The 26,707-nt window shown below is 41.0% G+C and overlaps 1 protein-coding gene across 2 annotated transcripts in view; it reads right to left on the bottom strand.

Moving 5' to 3' along the window:
- Positions 1-502: 502 nt before the first annotated feature.
- MAPK14 (mitogen-activated protein kinase 14) overlaps positions 503-26,707 on the bottom strand; it is a 48,442-nt gene continuing 22,237 nt past the window's right edge. The window contains exons 8-12 of one of the 2 annotated variants that reach the window (XM_081948021.1): positions 22,417-22,488; positions 10,637-10,716; positions 9,531-9,609; positions 4,992-5,165; positions 503-2,590 (exon numbers count right to left, since the gene is read on the bottom strand). In XM_081948021.1, coding sequence (XP_081804147.1) covers positions 2,523-2,590; positions 4,992-5,165; positions 9,531-9,609; positions 10,637-10,716; positions 22,417-22,488 — 473 coding nt within the window. In that variant the 3' untranslated portion in view covers positions 503-2,522. Of the gene's footprint in view, positions 2,591-4,991; positions 5,166-9,530; positions 9,610-10,636; positions 10,717-13,566; positions 13,647-22,416; positions 22,489-26,707 lie in introns of both variants that reach the window. The other variant, XM_081948020.1, reaches the window with a different exon arrangement.

The raw sequence follows: 26,707 nt of genomic DNA, 5'->3' as shown, positions 1-26,707 counted from the left end.
AAATATTTTGCTTTTACTGATGAGAAGATTTACATTTATATATCTTTAAATAAGGATTCATCAATAAAAGGGAAGCCAGGTTATTTTAGACAAATGTATGTACAATGCCAAGGGTTAGAAATAGGAATGCAATACACTTTCTTAAACTAAGTGGGTGATGGATGCAAATGTTAATTTCTTCAGATTTGTATAAAAAATGCACTTGCAGAATTGACATTATTTAACTGCATCCAGAATTTTTTAAAAAAATTACTTATATTTTGTGCTTACAGGGATGACCACCAGTAGTATTTATTTACAGTATCTTTATCACCATGCACCAGAAGGACTCATGGCATTTTAAAAAAAATTCTAATCATTTTTACAATTAGATTAATAAAAATAAAATAAAATATATGTGGCTAGTTAGGAAAAGTATTGTTATGTGTAATATTGGGATCCAACTGTATGCATCATCACGGAACTTTATCACACTCAAACAGAAATTTATAAACACCACCAGTCCATTTAGTCTGAAAAATAACTTTATTTTAAAACCAATTGCATTGAGTGATATCCTATTTGGCAAAACCAGTTAGAGCAGAATTCCTCTTTAAAGTGTGTATTTTCTATCGTTCTAACAAGGAGTGCACTCCACAGGGGCCCCTCCATCTAAAATCTCAGCTTTGAGAGTTTCACTCACATATAAACTTACGTTTTTTTTTAAATTCCCTTTGTAGTATTTATGCATGAAAGTCACAGCTACAATAAAATGACAGATAAAAATAAATTTCCTGTATATTTGACAGAATATATCTACATTTCCATCTGAATTCCCAGACCGCAGGTTCAACAGACAGGTGATTTTGTTTAGTTTACAGAAGGCCTCTGGACAAGAAGCATGAAGAAGCATTGTTCTCTGGACCCCAAGCTAAGGTGTCTTTGCAGAAGGGTCTGAACTGAAGAGAAAGGAAGGATATGATGGCTTCATTATCCACATAACCCTTTCCTTCCTTCCTTCTTAAAAAAAAGGCTTCTCTGTACAAAAGGGATAAATACACAAAATCCCAAATCCATCAGAAAAAAACAAAAATATTGCAGAGCTTTCAAATAGGCATACAATTCATGCATGATGCCTGCATTATATAAATCTCAGGAAATATTTTAAAAATAGGTTTTTGGATATTCAGAATACCTGATGAACACAAAATACTTGAACTGAGGCCTCCCACTCATCCTTGTGCAGAGAAATGTTTCTTGCATTAATGAATACAATGGACTGAGTTCTTCTTTAGGCACATACCAGTTGACAAATGAACTGATTTTTAAAGCCACAGATAGAAAGTTAAAGACAGATGCATATTTATCAGCTCCTTTCCTGTTAAAAGTGCCCAAAATATTAACCATAAATTGGACAAAGTTAGATGGATGCTAAATTGTATGGCTTTAACTCTCATAACTGAATACATTAATTTATTGGCTGAGTTGCCTCTTCCAAAATAATATAAGCAAGCCTACATGCTTGTACAGCTACAACATGCAAAAACACACATTTCATCTGAAGATGGTATAGAAAACAGTAGCATAGCAGAGGTGAGACATCTCAGAGTTGGGCAGAGAAATAAGAAAGAGAAATGACCAAACTGCTTCATGAGGAACGGCTGGAATATTTGTGTCTTGATTACAGTAGTCAGGCTGGGATACCTAGGTATTATGAGGCCTTTACTTCAAAAAGACACAACTTCCAAATTCCATTGTTGAGACCATTAAGTCAGACTTAGTTTTACTCTCAGGTCATTCAAGGCAGTGCTTCTCAACCTCAGAAACTTTAAAATGTGTGGACTTCAACTCCCAGAAGCCCCCAGCCAGAATGTAGATTGGAGAAATCTGGGAGTTGAAGCCATATTCCTTAAAGCTGCCAAAGTTGAGAAACACTGATTTAAGGCACAAACTTTTTTTAAAAAACAACAACACCACCTGTTTCATATTAATGACAGCCAGACATTCAGGAGTCAACTTTTCTGCTATTATAAAATAGTGGGGAGACTTTGTGGGAATAAGTAACTGAAATAAATCCTCTACCCCCTCATCTTGGAAAGCAGGGAGTGCAGTTCAAGTAATAGTTCAGTTTCCATTTTCTAAGTCTTTTCTTGTAGAAGAGCCATTTAATGGCAACAATTTCTACTGAGCATCTGAAATCTCAGCTTCCCTGCATACTATCTGCCTAGACCTAGAGTAATGAAAGCTGATTATCAGCAGTAAAGGCTAAAAAGCAATCAAATACAGGTCTGTAGAAACATGTCCCAAACTGTGTACAAAAATACAAGAGAACATGCAATTTTATACAGGTTCTGTATAAATATTCCCCTCTGAATCTTTTCTTTTCCTTCCTTTTCATTCAACACATTCACACATACGCACACATACACACGTCCTCCCCCAAGGAGAATCTTCATGGCAAGAGGCACTTGAACAATATGTGGAGAATTCCTATGAAAAAGATGTTCCCCTCACAGTGATATGGGACAAAGAGAAACAGGTTCTCAGGATTCCATTTCCTCCTGGTCAATTGGGGGCGGCACAAAGCTCACCACTTCATCATAGGTCAGGCCTGGAGGAAAAAGAAAGATGGGTTAAGTGGCTTTCACTAGCTCAGAGATAACTGCTCCCCATTCTTCTACCCCAGATGATGAAAAGAAATGACTCTAAAGTTATTTCAATCTGGTGGGATAACCATAATTTTCTTTAGAGGAGAATGCTGATAAAGACCACATTTGACATTGCCTGAAAAGACTTTCCCTTCTTTTAGCCTCTCTGGTACAGCTGTATTTCTAAAACACATTGGAAAATGGATTAAAGAGTCCTTTTTCTTGACAGAATGTCAGTAGATTTTTAAAAAATATTTGTAGAGACCCAAATGTTTTTAGAGGAAAATGGCAAGCTAAATAACAGCAAATATAGTCCAAGATACAATAATAATACAATAGTAGAGTTGGAAGGGACCTTGGAGGTCTTCTAGTCCAACCCCCTGCCTAGGCAGGAAACCCTATACCGTTTCAGACAAATAGCTATCCAACATCTTCTTAAAGACTTCCAGTGTTGGGGCATTCACAACTTCTGGAGGCAAGCTGTTCCACTGATTAATTGTTCTCACTGTCAGGAAATTTCTCCTCAGTTCTAAGTTGCTTCTCTCCTTGATTAGTTTCCACCCATTGTTTCTTGTTCTACCCTCAGGTGCCTTGGAGAATAGTTTGACTCCCTCTTCTTTGTGGCAACCTCTGAGATATTGGAACACTGCTATCATGTCTCCCCTAGTCCTTCTTTCTCTTAAGCTAAACATACCCAGTTCCTGCAACCGTTCTTCATATGTTTTAGTCTCCAGTCCCCTAATCATCTTTGTTGCTCTTCTCTGCACTCTTTCTAGAGTCTCCACATCTTTTTTACATCGTGGCGAAAAATATTAGATGCCTCCCAAGTTCTAATTTAAACATTCATTGTGACTAGGGAAATACACATAGGGATCTAGATATACAGTATGCTTCATCCACATCCCAACTACCTTTGTGCAAACTGTCTGAATTACAAGTACTGCATTTGTCCCAAAGGAAAATTAGAAACGAACAACTTAACTTCCCTATTTCTCAATAGCATTGTCAACTCCTACTGAAAACACATAAAAGGGGGGGAGGTGAGAGAGAGATCTCCCAACAAATATGTGGTTCTGACCCATTTGTGAACAGATGTACAAATTTGTATACATTAAGTCAGAGGTGTCCAAACTTGGGAACTTTAAGACTTGTGGACTTCAACTCCCAGAATTCCCTAGCCAGCCATGCTGACTGGGGAATTCTGGGAGTTGAAGTCCACAAGTCTTAAAGTTCCCAAGTTTGGACACCCCTGCATTAAGTCCTTGACTTATGCCCACAATTGGGCCCAACATTTCTGTTGCCAAGCAAGACAGTCATTGTGAGCTTTGCCCATTTTACAACCTTTCTTGTGACAATTGTTAAGTTAGTAACTGCTGGTTTTTCGCTCATTTCTACCCTCCTCAGCCCCAGGAGCATCCTGGAAGCCTCCTAAAGGCTATGCACAGCCATTTTGGTGAAGGGGCAGGGTTTCGGGAAGCAACAAATGCTGCATTCAGTGTATAAGGCGCACTCAGATTTTCAGTCTCTTTTTGAGGAAAAAAGGTGCGACTTATACTCCGAAAAATATGGTACATCCCATTGATTCAATGGCTCTTACTTTCAGTCAGTGTGCTCAGGATCCCACAAAGTATGCAACAAGAGTCTGCAACTGAGGCCCCCTCTCTATCCATTTAAAACATTCGTGGAAGGTTCGGATTCTCCTGGATCCTCAGTTTGCATGGAGTCTCCATAATTAGTGAGACCCTCCATTACAGTCACTCAGTCTCTACAGTGAGAGTTCCTAACTGATAGAAGCAGCTCCTCCCTCTCTCTTGCCTCAGCTTCAGCTTCCTGCCATTTTCTTTCTTTCCACAGCTTGTTTCTCTCACCAGATTCTCAGCCAGAGGAGAAAGACAAAGCTAGTGAGCTTGTTCCCATCTGCCTTGAACTATTTCCCTTTCTTCCGTCTGTTTCAGCCATTTCTTTTCTTTATTTATAACTGTCCCCCTCCCCCATAAATTTCCTTTAACTTCCTCTTCCAATTACGGAATTCTTAGTGAATGCAAAATAATTTTTCTTTTCTTTTCGGTAGAATGCAAAAACTATAGTGAAGAGAAGGATTTTGTGAAGTGTTCTTTCGCTGAGCATCATCAGAAGCGTTTTAATACTAATGGTAAGTCATAGAAGCCTTGACTCATTTTATGCGACTATACTCATTTCCTGAGTTTCTCTATTCAGAAAGTATGTTTCTGCACAACCTATTTTGCCCAACTAGATTGCATTACTTCCTGACATCTTTATCTTTTCACATGAACTACAACAATAATGTTGGTGAATGGCATCAGCAATACTTGGTTCACCACATCAGTCTGCCAGAAAACTTACTCTTCCACTCCTCAATATCAAGTTCTCTGCTTTCAAAGGACTGATCGTAAGGATCTGCCACTGGCTCATCGTCTGGGTCGTGATACTGAGAAAAATAGCCGTGGGCCAAAGCTTCAGCAGCAGTGATCCGTTTATCTGTGTCCAGCACCAACATCTTCTCCAGCAAGTCTACAGCTTCAGAAGCCAAGGGAACAGAACAAAAAGAGGGATCAATGTCCAGTTCCTCGTAAAGTCCCAACTCAACTTAAAGAAAAATCAGCATTTCCCAATGCCAATATGCTGGCATTCATTTTTGAATGCAAAAAGAAGAATGTGAGTTTAATATCTACAAAACAACATTATAAGAAAAATGTGCTTCTACGAAAAGCGTTGAAAATTTGAATTCAGCAGGAACCCTTGGTTGTGTTTCTGAGCATAAAGGTGAATAGTAAAAGTATTGAGTCGTGTGTGTGTGTGTGTGTGTGTGTGATACACGGCCAAGGAAATCTGCAATGCTTTTTACAACAAAGTAGTTCTGGCACTTCAAGATTGCTAGTTTGTTAGTTCATGAATGCACACTATTCCACAGTGCACCAAGGGGGCGAACTAGCTTTGTACCAACGGGCAAGCAGAGTTCAGGGTATGTCGAGTTATTGGGCTTTCTTCTGCCGACTTTGCTCCGCATCCAGAAAATATTGAGTAATTAGGAGGCAGCGCACCACATTTAAAAGGAAGAATGTTTATAATATTTATTTAAAAGATCTGTATGGCCACATATCTTAGGACACAACTATGGGCTTAGGAAACGTGAATGCAAAGTATGTGCTTATTAATCTAACTATCAATGAAAACTAAGTGACATGCATTATATATGAAATAAAACATAAGAAATAAATGAAGGTAGAAAAAAAATCACTTTTATCTTAAACATTTCTTTAAGAGGAGGAAGTGTGTGGAGTTCTCTTTTGGCTCTTAAACTCTTTTGTCTCTTTTGTCTCATTTAATTAACAAAAGGCCAGGTGAGAATAAAAAATTAAAAACAAAACAATACCAGACAACAGAAAAGGAAATGGTCATCCTAGTGGAACAGACATAAAACTCTCTCCCGGACGGGGTCCACATCCCTTCCTAGCCCAAAGCCTAGGAAAAGATCTAGGTCTTCAGTGTTTGCATACAGTACAGTAGAATACAATAGAGCTGTGGCCATTCAAATCCCTAGGAAGATACTGTTTCAGAGCACAGGTTCTGTAAAAGAGAAATCTTGCTTCCTGGTTCGTATTGTTTAATGGATAAGACCTGGGATATGCAGACTCTTCCTGATCTTAAAGGATGTGCACACACAAAGACAGGTGGTTCCTCAAACAACTAGGCCCTATGCTGAATAGGGTTTTAGTAGGATAGCTAGGATATTGAACTGGAACCTAATGGTAACCAGTAACCAGTGCAGCTTACAAAGCAAAGGTGTTACACGGGCATCCCATAGCACATCTTTTAATTGTTCATAATGGCACATTCTGAACCAACCTAACCTTCTGAATTGCCTTCAAGGACAACCTTAAATAGAGTGCACTCAGGTAGTCCAAACATGACATAATCATAGTTTAATACCTATTTAAAAAGCCTTCCAGTTTCAGGAACATGTGCAATTGCTGCACAATGTGAATCTGTACCAATTTCTCCCTGGTTAACAGCTGCTGCTGACCCTTTGATCAGGAGCTATAGGAAGAATTCAAGAAGACCTTCAAATTGCATCTAAGTTTCAAGGGAAACTCCAACCTCATTTACCGTGTTTCCCTGAAAATAAGACAGGGTCTTATTTTCTTTTTACCCACAAAATATGGCTTGGGCCTTATTATCAGGAGAGGGTTTATTGTTTTGGGGTTGCCAGGCGGCTGCTCTCTTGCGAGCAAAGAGACAGGCACAGCCTCAGGGGCGAACGGCTGTGTTGCGCTGTCGTAGCAGCGCAATACAACAGACTTGAAGGCGACCACGCTCATGAGCAGCCGCATGAGCGCCTGTTTGCCACCACCCGGCTCCTGTGGTTTGGCACTTTCGAAATGCCAGTGAATGGTGCTCTGCATGGAGAGGGGGGTTGCGCAAGCGGCTGTTCCGCTCTCGTGCCTCCCAGCCTCATGATGCCCTGGCCCAGCTCTCCCCGCAGAGCCAGAGCACCTCCGCTGCCGCCGCCATCCCAGCATGGCTTTTTCGGCAGCTTCCAAACTGAGTCTTCCGGCAGTGGCTGCTCTGGGTGTACGCTGTATGGTTGTGAGTCGGCTGCCGGCAGAGCATACTCCCAGAGCATACAACCATAGAACGTATTCCCAGAGCAGCCACTGCAGGAAGACTCAGTTTGGAAGCCACCGAAAAAGCCATGCTGGGATGGCGGCAGCAGCGGAGGTGCGCTGGCTCTGCCGGGAGAGCTGGGCCACGGCATTGTGAGGCTGGGAGGCGCATGAGCAAGAGGGAAACAGCTGCTCGAGCAACCCTTCTCCAGCCGTGCAGAGCGCCATTCACTGACCTAGAGGCAGTTTGAAGGTGCCAAGCCGCAGGAGCCGGGCAGCGGCGAACAGGTGCTCATGCAGCTTGGCGATACCCCTAGGTCAGTGAATGGCGCTATGCCCGGCTGGAAAGTGGGTTTGCTGGGTGGCTGCTCTGCCTGGCTCTTTGGGAGCCCGCTCGCAAGAGAGCAGCCGCCCGGCAACCCGCCTCTTTAGCTGAGCACAGGGCTGCTCACCAACCTAGCGGTATCCTAAAGGTGCCAAGCAACGCAATCACCTTTGCCTCCCCCCCACTTGCGGCTTGGCAACTTTGGGATACCACTAGGTTGGCGAGCGGTGCTCTCCCGGAGGTGGGGGGGGTTGTCCAGGGGGCTTATTTGCAGGGGAGGTCTTATATTTTTGCCCACCAGAAAAATGTGGCATGGCCTTATGACCAGGACATGTCGTATTTTCGGGGAAACATGGTAGAAGTACATATGAAATGTCCCCGGAACCAGACAATCTTTACATAGGTAGCCTCTTGGTTTTGCTAGAGCACCAACTCCAGGACCTGGGATCAAATGCTGACAGAATCACTCAAGTACCCATGAAGTTCATGAACTGCTGGGTTGCCCAGACTCTACATCAGATGTGGGCAGGATGAAATTTCCAAGGACATTAAGTCTTTGAGCTTTCACTGTTAACTGGCAACACAGTCAAGCAGCTTATGTAGAGATCTCATTAAATATCTTGTTTTCCCGAAAATAAGACCTCCCTGGATAATAAGCCTAATTGGGCTTTTGAGCGCACGTGCTAAAATAAGCCCTCCCTTGAATATAAGCCTTCTGAAAATATTGCAACACAGCAGCAGACATGAGGTGACCACGCTCGCCACCTCCTGCACCTCCAAAATAATAAAACCTCCCCGAAAATAAGGCCAAACGCTTATTTCAGGGGGTCAAATGAAAATAAGACCCTATCTTATTAATAAGGCCCTGTCTTATTTTTGGGGAAACACAGTAGCAGGTAATCTGGTACAGCAGCAACAAATTAACTATTCCTTAGAGCCTAACTTCAGGCACAGGATCTTCCATCTGGTTATCTGTGGTTCAAAACCTTGAAAAGCCATTAGAACCTTGCAGATGAAAACTGCCCCCCTCCCCAGGTCATGCCAAATTAAAAACTTAAAAGGCTTATTTCAGACAGAGGGATGCTGCCTTCCGGGTCCTTCCAAGTCTTGATTACATATTGACATAATCAGGTTGGTTGCCTCAGCATAATACAATTACCAACTTAGCATTTGTTTGTAAGAAAAATTAAATATTTGAGAAAATATAGGTTGGGCTTAGGACTTTTCAGTTAACTGGTCTCATTCTCCTCTTGCTTCCTCCAAATTACTTAGTGCTACAATTGGAATTGTCTCTATCTACGGATCTATCTATCTCTATCTACTGAATTGTCTCTATCTCTCTATCCCTAGAAGGTCCTGATACTCCTGAGTTCTCATTTGAATGGACAGTTGTGTTTGGATGAATAAACAATTTGTTGCACTTGCTGGAAAAACCTCCCCTTGAAACATGTTTTATGGCAAAGTGCAGAATCTATTTTTAAATTATTGAAACAGGTCAATGACACTAGAAAGCAAATTCAAAAATAAAGGGAACAAAATGCACTAGCAAATTTCAAAATTCTATTCAGGAAGGATTTTTATCCAGAAATTCTCCAGTATCATCATCTGAAAGACTAGCATTCAGTAAATTACATTAAAGTTTTGAGTATCAGTATGAACTGAGTAAAACAAATGAAACATTCTTGGGTCATATTTGATGCTAAAGGAACCACAACATGAACATCTGGATTGCTTAACCTTATCTCCTGGCAGAAGGAATGAAGTGGGAGAGATTTAGTGTTATGACTAAACCTGAATGACTGTATACAAATGAAACCAAAGTCATCTTCAATATGTATGTGAAAAACTACTTCAAAGCCTTTATCTTTATCTGTCATGCCAAAATAGTGTTCACAAACTTGTGTAAATGCATTTTATATTCTCCACTGTGGTGGAACTACTGTTGAGTCTTACCTAGAGGATTTGCACCAATAAATACATTTTCAAAATTCATCTTCGGCATGTAAGACAAGGACTGTATGTAATTTCTTGCCTGGAGGAAAATAAAACATGTTATTAAACTACCAGTATGCTTCTTAATCACTGCGAGTTTCTATGTAGGTCTGCTTTTTTTAAATTTGATTTCATCTGTTTTTTGTTTTTTAATTACTATCTACCTTTATCTTCTCATTTATATATTCAACATGACAATGATGCTATAAATAAAGGCTAGATTTGGAGTCTTATGCACTGCATAAGCAATACCTGTGATATGCTAGAGGATAGCAATGGCACCTGAATGATCTTAGATGGTTGGAACATTGATTCATTGCAACATATTACAGCAGAGTAGCATCTGTATGGGACAAGTGTACCAATTAAATGAAAGGTGTACAATTGTACTAAGAAGAATAGACAAAAATGTGTGACTTTCATCAATTTAGATTTGCTTCTGGTTACGTCTTCACTGAACTACAGTAAAGTAGTAAACTACAGCCTACATGTAGAGCTTCTTGTGAAGACAAGTTTGAAAACCTCAGTTGGTATAAAATGCAGCTTTTGAAAGTTCTTGGGAAATACATGTTCACAGCACCTTTCTCTAATATTTTACTGTTTGTATAGATTTGTTATTGGTGCTTTCTAGTACTAAAACTTTAGTGAAATGAGACAAGATTTCACCTGAAGCACTAGCTGTACTAATATAAACTTCCTCAAAACTGCCTTAATGATCCTCACACTGGTGGGTATCAAAAATATCTTTCCCATTATCTAGACTGAATTGTTTCTTTTAAAAATATATACAGTTCCCTATGTATTATCCTTTAAATACATTGTAAAGATAATTTTGTTTTAATTGTACCTACTACTGGAACATGAAATGCTGGAATTACATGGAGAGAAGTGGAGGAACCAGATCCTCAGGTCAGTAAGTACTTTTAGATTAGGAGTAGACTGTTATAAATGGCTTTATGATTGTTTAAATTTGGGTGCCCTTGGAAAGTTAAAAAAATGTTAAAGTGAATAAAATAATTAAATGTTTCAAATTGCAGACCAATGTGCACGTCCTCCTAAGATCTCACCTCATGGCTGGGCATCCTGTTAATGAGATATGCAGGGGGTGTCCCCGTCAGACGCATGATTTGCTGAAGCTGGTTAATATCTTAAAATGCCTTGTCAAGGGCTTTGTTACTATTTCAACAGTGTCAATGCTCAAATTAGCTTTCACTCTTTTGTTACATAATAGAATGCTTTGGGGGTACAGCATCTAAGAATCTTTCCTATAGATACAAACTTTCAAAGCAAACATGCAATATTAGAAAGCACAAAAATACTACTTTGTCAGTGAATAAAAGGAAACTGATTTAGTATCAACTAAAGCCAAGTATGCACAAGTGACTAGCAAAAAAAAAAAAAAAAAAGCACACATTAGTCTATTTAATTCCATGTATGACATTTCATTCTAAATCACAACTTGCCTGCATAGGGAAGGAAGAAAAGAGATTTTAACCAATTCATGACACTGTAAATACCAAACTAAACTAAGGGGTACCAGATTTTTCAACTTCAGATTGGTAATACAATCTATTTTGAAAATATAGTATTACTTTCTCTAAGAAAATATGCTATTATCATATTTTTGTTTAAAGAACATCATTACTTTAGACAGCCAATAAACATTTTGCCTTTAGGCAGAAGCTCAATTTCTTAACTTTTATGGCAGATGTATATCTTTATCTGCAAGAAGTCAGATTAGTTACTCACTCATTGCTGAATTTTTGTTATCAAACTAAAAGTCACATAGGAAAAGATGGGCAACTTGTTTTCTCCCAGATAAGACAGGTATAAACAAGAGGCTGTATATAATGAGATTAATTAGAAAAGGAATTGAAGCACACGTTGGAAAGCGTAGGGACTCTTATTTTCTCCTTCTTTGGACAACTAGTATAACTGAACAATTCTGGGGGGAAATTCAACCAAAGAATAAGACCTTGGTATTGCCAATTTCCATACTAACAAATAATGCAAGTTAAGGCAACTGGTAATTAACAGTCAAGAGCTCATATTTTTAGCCATATAAAAAGTGAGCATGAAAAGAGGAATTGATCCTTTGTCTAACCAGACTTAGGAAAATACCATGATATTATTTTAAGATATTACTAATACTGACAAGAGCAGCAAGACTTAAAGTTGTAGCTGTCAAGAATCAGCTACAGGAAAAAAAAACACCACCGCATTCCCTATATCTGAAACACAGATTCCAAGTTAGAGGGCCAGAATTTTTAATTTTTCTGCAAAAACATTGATCTTCAATACTGTCTTTTGTTTATTCTCAGAAAAATCAATCCCTAATAAGTCTTATACTTTGTGTAGGTTAATATTACATTTATCAGATCTGTATGTCACATTGCTTATTCAAACCAATGACTAAGCTAACCAAAATCTTTATCTCAATTATTTGTTTGAAAGCTTTTACAGATAACAAGATGCTGTTTATCGACATGCTATATACTCTTTATCAACTTTTTGCACTATTCAACATGCTCTTTCCTGAGATCTTGAGTTGGCAACTAGCAGAGCAAAACACAGCATGCACAAAGGAGTTGATGTGACAGTTGCAATCAATGAAGCTGTAAGGGGAAAAAAACCCTGTTACCTGAAAAGTAGACCCTGATTTCCAAGCTGTCAAGCACAAAGACAAGTATTTTTTTTGTTACACAACATACAGGAAAAATTAGTTTTCATGCTTTTACCAAACTGAAGCACATGCTTTTCAGAGGACAATTATTTTCCCTTTTCTCAATAAGCTGGTTCTTCTAAATCTCTCCAGAATTAGAATGTTGACTACATAGTTTTCTTCAAACTGTCATGTTTTCACCTGTTTAAATAGTAACTTTATTTACTTACTTATATTTCATATTTCTTTACCGCTCATTTCCCTTGAAGTTCTTGAGCATTATTCTTTTTACAATCTAAAGTATTACCTTTTTGTTCATTCGGATATTTTTTAAAAAAGAATTGTTTTATACATCCACATTATATATATATTCCTCTTTTATCAACTATTCCTGGACTGCATGAATTAAGCGTTTTTCAACCATTCCTATCATAGTTTCTTTCAATTTATGATTTCATTGATGATGATGTTATACTAAAAATTATATTGAAATTATATTAAAAATCTACTCATATAGAAAGGCAGAATGTGTTCGCTACTACGCTCAAATGTACTTTAACTGTGATAACAAAAAAATTGGACAGCAATTTTATGACGCCATGCTTTGAACTCTAAATGAATTATGCAATCTGAAGCACCAATACATGAGGTGACTTTCAGATTTCTCAGCAAAAAATCATGCCGGCAAGGGATTCTTGCATGTATGAAGAACACTCAAATTTGGTGTGTGAAGCAAGTAATAACTGCAATTCAAATACTTCATTTCATGGATTGTTAAGTCTGTGATTTTACAAATTCAAGTTGCAAAGACTAACGTCTAAGAAATGCACAATCCACTTAATAGAGAGGGCACACTGTGTTATTTATTCCAATGGCTTATTGGTACAAATTTTCGTTGTTAGAACAAAAAATAGACTCTTCCTAGCTAGAGAGCTAGATTTTCCTGAACAAATTTAGGACATACATGGAAACATACAAGGAGAAGTAAAGGAAAAGGACACCCATTTCAGAGTTTGCACCTGCAGTATTTCATGTAGTTTCTCAATAGCATGTGTGAAAACGTCTATACTAATAGCATTTAATAAAATATATTCAATGTTTAGCTAAGCCTAAAGTAGCCTATAGAGAAACAACAAAAAAAAAGAATAATATGAGGAACTAGTTAACTGAAAAACAATATAGAGGAAGTACAGTGAAACATCAAGAGGCCTATAGAAATAAAGAAAAAAAAAGTCAAACATAAAAAATATATAGACACAATCTTCATGACAGCAGAGCAAATAAAAGAAAAGAAATCCACATAAGGGAGTCATTACAATCAAATTTTAAACTCACAGACTCTGAAGAGATTTTCTTCAAAAGCTCAGGGCCTGGGGTTCCAACGAGTCTCAAAATGAGCTTCAACTGATCAATATCTAACAATGGACCATAAAGGAAAATTCTGGGACAAATAAAATGAAAAAGCAGCAGCCCAATAAAATAAAGGGGGAAAAGTTCAACCAAATAATTATAAGCAAAATTAGCATAACTCTTACGTATAAATACTTATCCCAAATACCCCCTGGAAATTCTATAGTGAAATATATCTAAGTAATATGGGACACTGGAAGTAATTAACTTCTGGAGGTGGCCACTCATCAGAGCTACATAATTTCATGAAATTATTCTCAACATTGTGACTTTTTATCCATAAGCTGTTATTTTCCTGTTCATGAAAGTAACACATAGTTCTGAATGTAATAGCAGTAAAGTAGAATACAGGCCTTCAGAATTTTGAGAATCACGCCTTATAGACAGTGTAAAATTGTACAGCTGACATAATTAGGTTTTTGTCTAAAGGATTAAAAATATGATAAGAATATAGTTGAAGTTCTAAGATAAACCTATCACTAACTAAGGTCTATAAAGTATTTTTATTAGCTATTAAAGTATTTCCAAGTTAATTTAGGCTTCCTCCACCTCATTCAAACCATTTCCTAATGCAATGCACTTTTGCAATATCTGATTTATATACTGAAGACTGAAATGGTTTTAAGTTAGATGTATTTAACTCAAAGTCATTAACAAGATGAAAGTTGTGTCAAATACAAAAAACGGGCATGCACAGGTGCTACTCATTGTAATAATTACTATTATTTACTTCTAAAGCCTACGTTAAGTAGCATTTTTGAGACTAGTTTTAATATAGAACAAAATATTTTGCTTATAGCCCACTAATTCAATTATATCCTTCAGTTTATCCCAAACTAGTGAATTACAAATTTATTATCCAAAACCAATAAGAAAAATGTCAAGACAATAATAATTATTTGAAACAGGAAGAATTTCAGCTTCTTGAATTTGAAGCAACCTATCTTATAAAAGTTGTGATGTGCATTGCTAAATAAAATTATTAAATCCATATAAATTTTATAAATAAATAAAATTATTCTGACCAGATACAAAGAGATACAAAGCTTTAATTCTTACCAGTAAAATGCTGTATGTGTAATAACAAACAAACAAAACCAACTGTTCTAAATATCTTGCTTCCTCTAGGACAGTGGTTCTCACCTTTCCGAATACCGTGACCCTTTAATACAGTTCATGTTGCGGTGACCCCTAACCATAAAATTATTTTTGTTGCTACTCTATAACTGTACTTTTGCTACTGTTATGAATCGTAATGTAAATATCTGATATACAGGATGTATTTTTATTATAAATTGAACATAATTAAAGCATAGTGTTTAATCACAAAAACAATATGTAATTATATATTGTGGGATATTTCTTTCTAATTACAAATAAATGAAATTTTGTCTTGAAGCATGGTGTAGCTTTGGTTTTTCTTGCCTAAGTGTTAAGAGGTTACTTTACTTCTACTTCCCTCTTCTTTGGGGCAGCCCCTCTGATATTGGAAGACTGCTATCACATCACCCTTAAGTCCTTCTTTTCATTCAACTAGACATACCCAGTTCCTGCAACAGTTCTTCATAGGTTTGAGCTTCCAGTCCCCTAATCCTCTTGGTTGCTCTTCTTTGCACTTTTTCTAGACTAGGGTCTCCACATCTTTTTATAGAGGCAGCCAACATCTTGTCTGCTCCTAAATTTTGGGTCTGAAAAGAACCACATCATGGAAGCTGGACAGCCTCGGCTGCTATACAATCATACACACACATACACAGAGACACACAGTGGCTTTATTCCCACAGCCTCCTTAACTAGGTTGCCTGCAGCTGCATTCACAAACTTGCTTACCTTGCCTGGATGGATCTTCAACCTGTTTTGGGGTTGTTTGCAGGAGTGCTCTTAACCTTGGTGGTGGTGGTAAGCTTAACCTTAATTTATTGGGCAAACGTTGTGCATTGTTTATTTTTAATTTTTATTTTTTTAAAAAAAGTTTTTTATTTTCTCTTTCAAGTTCATTCACAAATATACACTCTTATAATTACCATTAATTATATCATTATCATTAATCATTTATTGTTATTTTCTTACAAATATATGGAATACAGTTTGGGTCACTTTCTTGCCACCCCATTTTATTTTGCAACAACCTTGCTCCTTCTATCTTCTCTACCTCCCTTCTCTGCCTTCTTCTTTCCTCCTCTCCTCTCTCCCTTCTTCTTCCCCTTTCTTCCTCTTTCCTCTTCTCCTCCCTCTTCCCCTCTCTCCTACTCTTAATTCCCCTCCCTTACTCCCTCTGCTTTACCCTTTCTTCCTTTCCCTCCTCATCTTTCCTCCTTTCCGTTGTTGCCCTTGCTTATTTACTTTCTCTGATGGGTTCTCGGGGTGGCATTTCAGGAAACCCAACTTTATATTTTTATACATATCATTTTCTTTGTTACATTTTATTTCTAATAATAATTCCACTTGTATCATTTTTAAAATTGTTAATTTGCATTGCATTTTTTTCTCTTTTCCTTTGTACATATGGTACTTTTAGCAAGCAGGTTTTCATTGTGTGAATGGGGCCAATTCAGGCTCCTGAGCTTGGCTCTTGATCTGGTTGTGGATTTAGATATAGTTAAAAGTATCTGGCAGCGGCATGGAAAATATAGCCGCGCGCACGCCCTGCATAATTACAGCCTGGAGCAGTACTTAAGGCCCTTCCCCCCTCGCAGGAACACTTTCCCGCCATTACGAAGTCTCTGAGGCTAATTGTACGGGATGTGTGCGCGCACCTGTTTTTTACAGCATGGAGCCGCGGCTACGTGTTCCATAGCCGGCGATGACTCCGGAGCCCATCCACGGGAGATTTCAAGGAACGCGAGGTGGAGTCTAAAGTTTAGAGTTGTGCTGGTCTCAGCGACCCCTGTGAAATGGTCATTAGACCCCAAAAGGGTCGCGACCCACAGGTTGAGAACCCCTGCTCTAGGATAAATGCTAAATGGTTTACATTATTTGAAAAAGAATTTGAAAAATGAACTAAGTTATTATGTATTCTTGAAACTATTTTATTTACTACGTTCAAATTATGTTTCTTCATTATCTATACATATTTTTAAGAGGATTGAAGATATGTTAAGTCAGCAACTGATGAACATTTGTATAAACAGTAAAAAATACTGAAATTGCATTATTTGAAACCGATCCAAAGAATAATTTGTGATCAGCTACAGAAGAAAATTCCTATACTGAATTATAACTTTGACATGATTAGATGATTTAATTACATTCTGGAAACGATTCCACAATTCCTGATTGCAGTCAGATTAAAAGAGAAGCTAAGAGTAATCTACAACTACGGGGACAAGTTGGATTCTGAAGTATGGAAGAAATTGACTACTTAGAAGAAGGCAATGACTTCTGTACTGTTGATCTAAAAACTACATGGATATAGATGAAACATTTAGACAGACCAGGGTGCCAAATAATTGGTGAGCTACCCCATTTCTCCATTTCTTAGAAGGCATCCCTTTAAATTATTGACAAAGAAAGTCAAGCTTTGATAAAGAAATAGTCAGATCAATGGTGGAAGAAAAATAAATCACAGTTGGTACCAGAACTGAAAGAGAACTTTTTAAATTTTACATGGATGCATAGTGTTGAAGCTTGAAATGTGAGAAGCAAAAATTAGACTGTCAAAATAAACATGAAGTGCAAGCAAAATGTTACTTCATTTTTTTTTATAGTTATACATGGATACATGGATAAAAATATCAAATGAATAATCAGAGTTCAGAAAAGGCAGAGATGAATGAACAAGTATCATAAGATGGTCAACAAAAACAATAGACAGATATTTACCTTTCTCTATTGATAACAGTAAAACTCTTTATTATACAGAATGTGGAATATAATATAAACCAATGTGGAATATAATATAGCTAACCAGTGTTTCAAAATACCTGATGATTCTTCTTTGGAGCAGCTACAACGAACAAGAAGGCATTGTTAAAAATCAGGTTAGAAGAAACAGATTTGCTTGGGTAGCAAATGGAGAGAGGCACAGTGTCTTTTTAATTTTTACTATCAATCTGTTTAATTTATACAATCAATCTTTTATAATGATGAAAGACACGATAGAATCAAATCTGAATTTTAAAACATGACAATCTGAGATACACAAATAGTATCTTTTTGTTACTCAAAGTAAAGAATGCTCAGAAGATGTGATTGCGAATTAAAAATGGGGAAAATAATCTAGGTTAAATATGATAAAAATTATCATGCTTAGCAAACTAACAAGTGATGGTAAAGAAATAAGAGGAGAGATATTTTTATTTTCTTAGACTTGCTGAAGAAGGAAAGAGGATTAATTCTGGAGAGGGAGGCAACAAACATCTTAGACAAGGTGATGATACAGAAGGGAAAACTTACGACAAAGATTTTTTCATTTAATTACTCTACAGTTAATGACCAGCAAGATCAAACAACAATAGCTAAAGAAAACAGAATAAGTGAATCCGTTTTATATGACTCAAAAAGTGTGACTTAACATAAAATATAAAATAGAACTTTACAAAACTTCATAATGCCCGTTTCAGAATTAAGATACATCAAAGCAATGAGTAGTAGTTAAAGCAATGAGTAGTAGTTAAAGCAATGGTTTTATGTTGGTAAATACCACAACTGTGAAAATAGGACACATTGGGAAGGAGAAAGACAGATTGCAAGAAAAACGATCAATTAGTCCTAGAGAAAATAAAAACTATTTTCTTGAGACAATAACTAAGAAGCATAAACTCATTATGAATGGATAATGTGCTAGGAAAGCTACTAGCACCGGTAGGGTTGAGAAGAGTAGAAAACAATAGATAAAGTAGATGAAGGCATCTAAATGGTCATTGAAATGTCATTGAAAGAGTTACCAATTACGGTCAGGCAGAGATGGGTGGCATTTGTCCATATAATCACCAAGGTCCCAATTCAAGGACACCTAAGTAAGTAATTAGCAGAAGTAAAACTAAAATAAGGATTTATCCAAAACAAATTTTATTAAAAGAAATGCAAGTAGCAGTAAGACTCATCTTTAAGGACCAGAAAGTCCCACAACTAAGCTTGCCAAAATCATCAGCAATGAATTGTATAAAAGCCAAATATCTTATTCAGATAAAGCAAACTGTTGATCAATAATCAAAATGAGTAATCAATAAGCAAATACCAAAACAATGTAATATTTTGAAATTATCTTTTCAAAAGTTTTAATAATACAATACAATACAATAGCAGAGTTGGAAGGGACCTTGGAGGTCTTCTAGTCCAACCCCCTGCCTAGGCAGGGAACCCTATACCGTTTCAGACAGATGGCTATCCAACATCTTCTTAAAGACTTCCAGTGTTGGGGCATTCACAACTTCTGGAGGCAAGCTGTTCCACTGCTTAATTGTTCTAACTGTTGGGAAATTTCTCCTCAGTTCTAAGTTGCTTCTCTCCTTGATTAGTTTCCACCCATTGCTTCTTGTTCTACCCCCAGGTGCCTCGGAGAATAGTTTGACTCCTTCTTCTTTGTGGCAACCCCTGAGATATTGGAACACTGCTATCATGTCTCCCCTAGTCCTTCTTTCTATTAAACTAGACTTACCCAGTTCCTGCAACGGTTTTCATATGTTTTAGTCTCCAGTCCCCTAATCACCTTTGTTGCTCTTCTCTGCACTCTTTCTAGAGTCTCCACATCTTTTCTACATCGTATAATAATTTAGAGTATTAGAGTATTTTCATTATAAACTAGCTGTACCCGGCCATGCATTGCTGTGGCCCAATCTGGTTAAATGGAAAAGAAAGAAAAGAGAAAGCGCAAGTTTCTAATATGTTTAATTTCACAAGGCTTGTGGATATACAATATTTTTTGTTGTTCCATTGTCTGTGCAGATATAGAGATTGTCTAGTTTGCCGACTCTAGAATATTGCAACATATAATTGTCCATGTGAGAAACAATTTTCAATTGCTGGAAAGACATTGGACCAGGCACATTTACCAAAAGCATGCGAAAAAAGAAACACTCCCAGGGTGGTTCCCTCCGGGCAGAGCCATGCCCGGAGCAGCAGCAGCAAGGTTCGTGAGGGTCTTGCCCACCTGGCGGGCCCTGCCACTCACTGCACCGGCCACGGCTACCCTGGCAGAGGCATGGAAGTGAGCCACGGTGGCCCCTGCAAGAGCTGCCACAGAGGACGCTCCGGCAGGCCCCGGCCTGGCACCCTCCAAGCTCCCCGTGACGGACAGCCTCCGGAATGACGGGCTGGATGGGGCCCCTCCAGACCTCAGCATGGGAGGGAGGCTGGGGTGTCTCCTGTGGGCGTAGTGGGGCGGCGGGTGAGTGCTGCTGTTGGTCAGGCCTTGGGGCTGCTGGGCCAGGCAAGGCTGATTGGGGGAGATGGCGTCGGGGATGCGGCCTCGTGGAAGTTGTTGAGTGTCTCCTCGGAGGAGACGCTACTCCTCCAAGTCGTTGGCGCAGGAAAGCGAGACGTCCAGGACCTCGGAGGAGGAGAAGTCCTCGGTATGCGACTTGTCCAGGTTGTCATAGCTCTCCGTGTCTTCGGCAATGCTATTGTTGGAGCTGAGGCTGGCTGAGATCTGTGCTGGGGTGATGCTGGTGATCTGGAAGCCACTCTTCTTCTTCAACTGGGCGCCTGCCGGACCCCCGACGCCTCCTCCTCCCTGCAAGAGCAGCGCCAGGCTCTGCGGCGAAGATGCCCCAGGAGGGCAGGAGGAGACCAAGATAGAGGCGGCATCGGAGGCCGGAGGAGGCGGCGTCAGTTGGGCCAGCAGGTCGGGCAGGAAGTCCTCCAAGCCGGTGCTGCTGCTGCTGCTGCTGGCCCACCGAGGCAGCATTGTGTGCTGCGCCATCTTCTTCCTCTCCTGCGCCTCCGCCACTGAGTCAGGCTGCTGTGGCTGCTGCTGCATTGGGGCCGGCGGAAGGCCTGATGCCGCCACCGACGATGACGAAACCTCCCTAAGGTGCCGGCCCAGCCGGGCTGAGGAGGAGAGGAGGAGAAGGTGGCCTCCGCCCCCGACCCAGCTTCCCTCAGCGATGGCGGCGAGATGAGGCGCCCAGCATCCCCTGAGGAGCAGGAGGAGGAGGAAGGACGCGAGGCAGCCCCCGTCAGCCATGGCCCCATCCAGAGATGCTGCTGCCGCTGCAGCCGCCACCTCACGGGGCACCCAGCGGGCGCCCCAGCCCCACTGCACCTCAGGCTGACACTGCCACCCATCAGAGGCGCCTTGGTGAGGCCGTAGCTGGCTCGCTGTGGGGGTGGTGGAGAGCGTGCGCGGCCGACCTGGCTGAGGAGATGCTCCGCCTCCGTCTCCTCTGGAGCTCCGCTGGGCTGGGCAGGGAAGGCTGGCTTAAGGGTGGGTGGAGGCGACCGAATGATGGTGCAGGCGCCACCCCGCCTCAGACAGCAAAGGCCCGGCGGGAGGAGAGGGGAGAAAAGCATGTTTTTGCCTGTCACAGGTGTGACATATATATAATATATGTATATAAAAACATGCGCATATTCGAATGCAATGTTGTATCAAAATTTCAAAGCAATCGGTGAAGAACTTTCGGAGATTTGAGATTTTGAACAAACAACATTACATTTTTGTTTATATAGATTGTGTGCCTATGTAGACAATTTTCTTATAATATTTTATGATGAGAGAAGAATTTAAATTCAGGTCTAGTTCACACATCACAAACATGTTGGTGTGTGCATAATTTGGGTTTAAGGTGTGACATTTGAAAGCACTGTAATAATTTGTACATCCCAATTTATGGTCACCATAACTATGCTCAATAAATCATGTTATAACACTTTACTACAGTGTAAAAACACAGCCTAAAAGTTCACCTCAACTAAATTAATCACACACTTCCCAAACCACAACTTTACAATTGAAATATTACATTGAATGGGGTCAGGGTAGAAGAAGGAATATTTAAAATTTATCCATCAGTTTTAGTCTTAGATTTTACTCAACACAAACTTGACTGAGCATTTTAATGTAATCTTGGGTACTTTAAAAGTACCCAAACACAGAAGAAATGAAAGAGAGACCGACTACCAAGTAATAGATAAACCCATTTTATCCCTAAACTAATGGGATATACTTAAAATTTGAGAAGCCTAGTATTCTCTTTAGGAAGACATTATTTTTGAAACATTAAGACCAGAGAGACTTTAAGACATTTTAATTTAACTAGAAATAAAAATGTATATTTTACTATTTGGAGAATATTCAAAGAACAATATAAGCATTATACTATTATTTTCATAAATATTCCCATAAAGGTAAAGGTTTTCCCTATCCAGTCATGTCTGATTCTAGGGGACTGATGCTCATCTCCATTTCTTAGCTGAGGGAGCCAGTGTTGTTCAAAGACATTTCTGAGGGTCATGTAGCCAGCATGACTATATGTCAAAGCGCACAGAACGCTGTTACCTTCCCACTGAATATTCCCATGCATATGTATTTTTCTTAATAAAACATCACTGGATGTTCTTAATGATGTAATTTCTATGGCAACAATGCATTTTCTCTTCTCAACCACAGTTAAATACCAGGCCACGACAATTCATTTCGAGTACATACCCCCCCCCAAAAAAAAGCTTTCTCTAAAAGAGAATGAATTAATTTTCCTAAGCCAAGATTGACAAAATAGCCCTGCAATAATTTGCACAAGAAGGAGTTCAATATCATAGCTTCATATTAATTAATTTATCCATTCTAGCTTAACCTGTAGTTTTATTTTATTTATAGATGCTTCTGAAGGATACGGTCTGTACCAGGGAACAGTGTTCTTCCAGTCAAAAGTTCAGCCATAATGCATCCAACTGACCAAATGTCAACTGAGGATAAAACAAATCAAGTTAAAAGTAAATTAGTAGTTACAAAGCTCAACTGAAATATTCTACTTGTAAAAAATTCTATACAATATGCATGTAGTTGTTAAGAATTAATGAAAAAACAGATTATGTTGTAAAACTAAGAGAAAGAGTTAGGATTAAGGTGATCCAATACACACACACACACACTGGGGGTGGGGGTTTGAGAGAGAGGCACACACACAGATACACACGTATAGAGAGAAGTATCTGCGTAAGTTAAATTATGAATGAAACCTTAACACATATACCAGAAACTATGAACTGGTATCATTTAGATTATACTATGTGTGTACAAAAATATTATGAAAATGACCATTGGCTTACCTGAAGGGTCGTTCTCGGTGCACTGCAGGAGTGTCCAAGCAAGGGTTAAATTCTGTCCCACTGCCCAAGGACTGGATTGAAAGTCTTTGGCCACGCCCTCTGGCTCCTTCCATCCTGTTTTTCAATGAAGGCATGGTCCATTTGAGATGGATGTCCGTAAGGCAAAGCATCCTCATACGGAAAAGCAGGGCATCCTGGAAATAATACCCCAGGTTGGGGTTGGACACTGCTGCAGTGCATCAAGAACGACCCTTCAGGTAAGCCAATGGTCATTCTCCAATGCACTGCTTGGAGTGTCCAAGCAAGGACATGCCCAAGCAAAATTTCACTAGGGCGGGTGCCTCCAATGAGATCCACAATCCACATCAAGATTCGGCAGAAACCACGCTCTGCAAGACATGTCTTCCAAAGGTAGCATCCGCAGAGGCATATTTCTTGTAGTGCCTAACAAATAAGGATGGTGTCGCCCAGGTCGCAGCTTTGCAGATCTCCTCAATCGAGGCTTGGGTAGCCCAGGCCGCGGTAGTCACTGTGCTTCGGGTCGAGTGCGCTGTCAGTCTGAGCGGTGTAGACCTAGTCTGATGTTCGTAGGCGAGGGAAATACAAGTCTTGAGCCAGCGACTGATGGTGGAAGATGAAACCTTCCGGCCTATGGCCGCCGGTTGAAACGATACAAATAAAGCCTCCGAGCATCGGAAAGGGGATGTACGCTTGATGTACCACTTCAAAGCTCTCCGCACGTCGAGGGCATGCCAACGGCGTTCTCTAGGATGCGAGGGCCTCGGGAAAAAGTTTTGGAGAACAAGCTCCTGGCCCCTGTGAAAGTAGGAATTGATCTTCGGGATAAACGACAGGTCCAGCTGGAGAATGAGCCTGTCTGTGGATGAGGCACAAATCCTCCCTGACTGACAGGGCTGCCAGTTCAGACACCCTCCTTGCTGAGGTAATGGCGACGAGGAAGGACGTCTTGAAGGAAAGGTGCCTGATGGAAGAAGAGTGGAGAGGTTCAAAGGCTGGTTCTGATAGAGCTCTGAGGACAATAGCAAGGTCCCAGGACGGGTATGGATGGATCACCTGCGGCCACAGGTTCGATGTACCCTTAAGGAAGGCCTGTATGCTGGGGTGACGGCTGAGCGGTTGGGAAGACTCAACAGATATTACAGTGACCAGTGCAGCGACTTGACATCGTAATGTGTTTGGAGCTAGTCCTTTATCAAATCCCTCTTGGAGGAAGTCCAGTATTTGAGGGAGAGACGCAGACAATGGCTCTAGGTAATGTGAGCCATACCAGGTGGAGAAGGCAGACCACGTGGCCCCATAGATTCTGGTGGTGGAAGGGTGCCGGGCCGCCTGGATGGTATGAATGACCTGCCTCGAGAAGTTGGCTTGAGCTAGGAGATTCCCGTCAAGTGCCAGTTGGTTAGATTGAACCACTGGGGCTCTGGGTGTTATATGACCCCCCTGGCTGAGGGAGACCAATTCCTGGGGAATTCTCCAAGGCTGGCTGACCGAGAGGTTGGTGAGGTCGGCAAACCAAGTTCTTAATGGCCAGTAAGGAGCCACCAGCAGCACTTCCGCTTGTTCCAGCAGAATCTTCCTGATGACTCAAGGAAGTAGAGGTGATGGTGGGAAGGCATAAAGCAGGCCCTTGGGCCAAGGGCAGTTGAGCGCGTCTACCCCTTCTGCCTGAGGCGAGTGTACCTGGTTTAAAAGCAGAGAAGTTGGGCATTCTCCGGGATGGCGAAAAGGTCACCTAGAGGAGTGCCGAACCTGAGACACAATTGACGAAACAGGCTTAGGTACAGGTGCCAGTCCGACTGGTCCAGAGTGGACCTGCTTAACCAATCCGCCCGAACGTTGTTTATCCACGATGTGTTCTGCTCTTATGGAACTTACATGACGCTCTGCTCACCATCCGAGCGCCTCCGCCTCCGCCATCAATGCACTGGATCTGGTGCCGCCCTGGCGATTGATGTGCGCTTTTGTCGCTACATTGTCCATCCAAACAAGCACATGGCACTCCTACAGGTCTGATTGGAGCATGTGCAGAGCAAGGCGGACCGCCCTCAACTCCAGCCAGTTGATGTTGTGGGCGAGCACACTGGCAGACTACCTGCCCTGCACTACCTTGTTACGGAGGTGAGCTTCCCACCCAAAAAAGCTGGCATCCGACATGAGGATTACACGCTCGGGTTCTCAGAACAACGAGCCCTTCATCAATGCTGGTGTTCGCCAACACCTGAGGGAGCGAAGAATTTTCGGCGATGGGCGGGCCCTGGAGTTGCTGGCATTGGTTCTTTGCGATGGAAGGAGGAACCATTGCAAGTATCTTGCGTGCAGCCTTGCCCAAGGAACAGTTGCCAGACAGGAAATCATCTTGCCCAGCAATTGCAACAGCAGGACTACGGGAACGGTGGGGGATCGTTGAACCTGCCGTACCAGCTCTTGGAGGCTGCGAATCCGATCTGGAGACAGGGACACAAGGCATGACGAAGTGTCGAACACTGCTCCCAAGTGTAACACTCTTGTGGAGGGAGTGACATGACTCTTCTTGCGGTTGATGGAAAACCCATGGTACTGCAGGGAGTCCATGGTACTTTCAGGTCCTGCAGCGCTTGCGTGTGGGACGACGACTGGAACAAAATGTTGTCCAGATAAAATTGCAGACGAATGGGGCGCTTTCGGAGGTCCGCCGCCACTGCGGAACGCATCTTTGTGAAGACTCACAGGGCCAATGACAGGCCAAAGGGAAGGGCCCGATACTGATAATGCCAGCCGGCATACTAAAACCGCAGGAATCGCCTGTGGGCCAGTCTTAGCGGAACGTGGAGGTAGGCCTCCTGTAAGTCGATATAAGTCATCAGATCCCCTGGTCAAAGGCTGCCCAGGATTGACTGGAGGGACTGCAACTTGAATTTCTTGTAGGCAAGATGGTAGTTGAGCTTCTTCAAGTCCAAGATGGCCCTCCACCCTCCTGAGCTTTTTGGGACTAGGAAGAGAATGGAGTAGAACCACCTCCTCACCTGTCCCAGGGGAACTGGTTCTATGGCCCTTATTTCTGTCAGATGACAAATCTCTGTCTCCATGAGCCCCTCTTGATGGCACACCTGGGGGTGGGACAACGAACGAAATGATGGGGGGAGGGGAAGGGAAATGAACCGTAGGGTGAGGCCGAGCCCCACTGTTTGGAGTACCCACGCATCTGACGTGGTCGTTTCCCAATGGTCTGTAAACAGTTGAAGCTGACCCTCTATAGGAGTGTGTGACTGGTGGTCATTTGTTGCGGCAGAACAGCTTGTTAACCGATCCACCTTGAAATGGGCGCCTAGAGAAGCACTGGTGACAGATCCTGTCCCCAAAAGGCTGCCTGTCCTGGTTACGTTCAGAGCCCTGGGCATAAGGGCATTGGAAGGAGGAGGAATTGGAAGAGGAATTGGGTTGCGAATCAGCGGCTTGAAAGGACTGCTTCCGAAAGGAAGAGTTTCTGTGGTCCAGTTTACGTCCAATGGAAGGCATAACCTTCCGCTTGTCCTTATTCTCAATAAGGACAGAGTATAAGGCAGTGATGGCGAACCTATGGCACGCGTGCCACATGTGGCACATGGAGCCATTTGTCAGGGCACACGAGGCGCTGCCCTGTCAGCTGGCCAGGGTGCATCGGCGTGCTGGCCAGCTGAGTTCACCCTTTTCAAAAGACATTTTTGCCCTCCCCAGGAGAAAAGAGCCTCCCCCGGAGGCCATCCGGAGGCTTCGTGAGCTTCCCTGAAGCCTCCGGAGCGCAAAAAAGTGGCCCTATGGGCAAACCGGAAGTTCGGGAACAGACTTTCTATTTGCTTGGAGGGTCGTTTTGACTGCT

This window comes from Natrix helvetica, assembly GCF_964273705.1.
Source record: "Natrix helvetica genome assembly, chromosome: 3".
Taxonomy (NCBI): Eukaryota; Metazoa; Chordata; class Lepidosauria; order Squamata; family Natricidae; genus Natrix; species Natrix helvetica.
The sequence above is the reverse complement of the archived record's forward strand: the minus strand, read 5'-3'. Positions and strand labels throughout refer to the sequence as shown.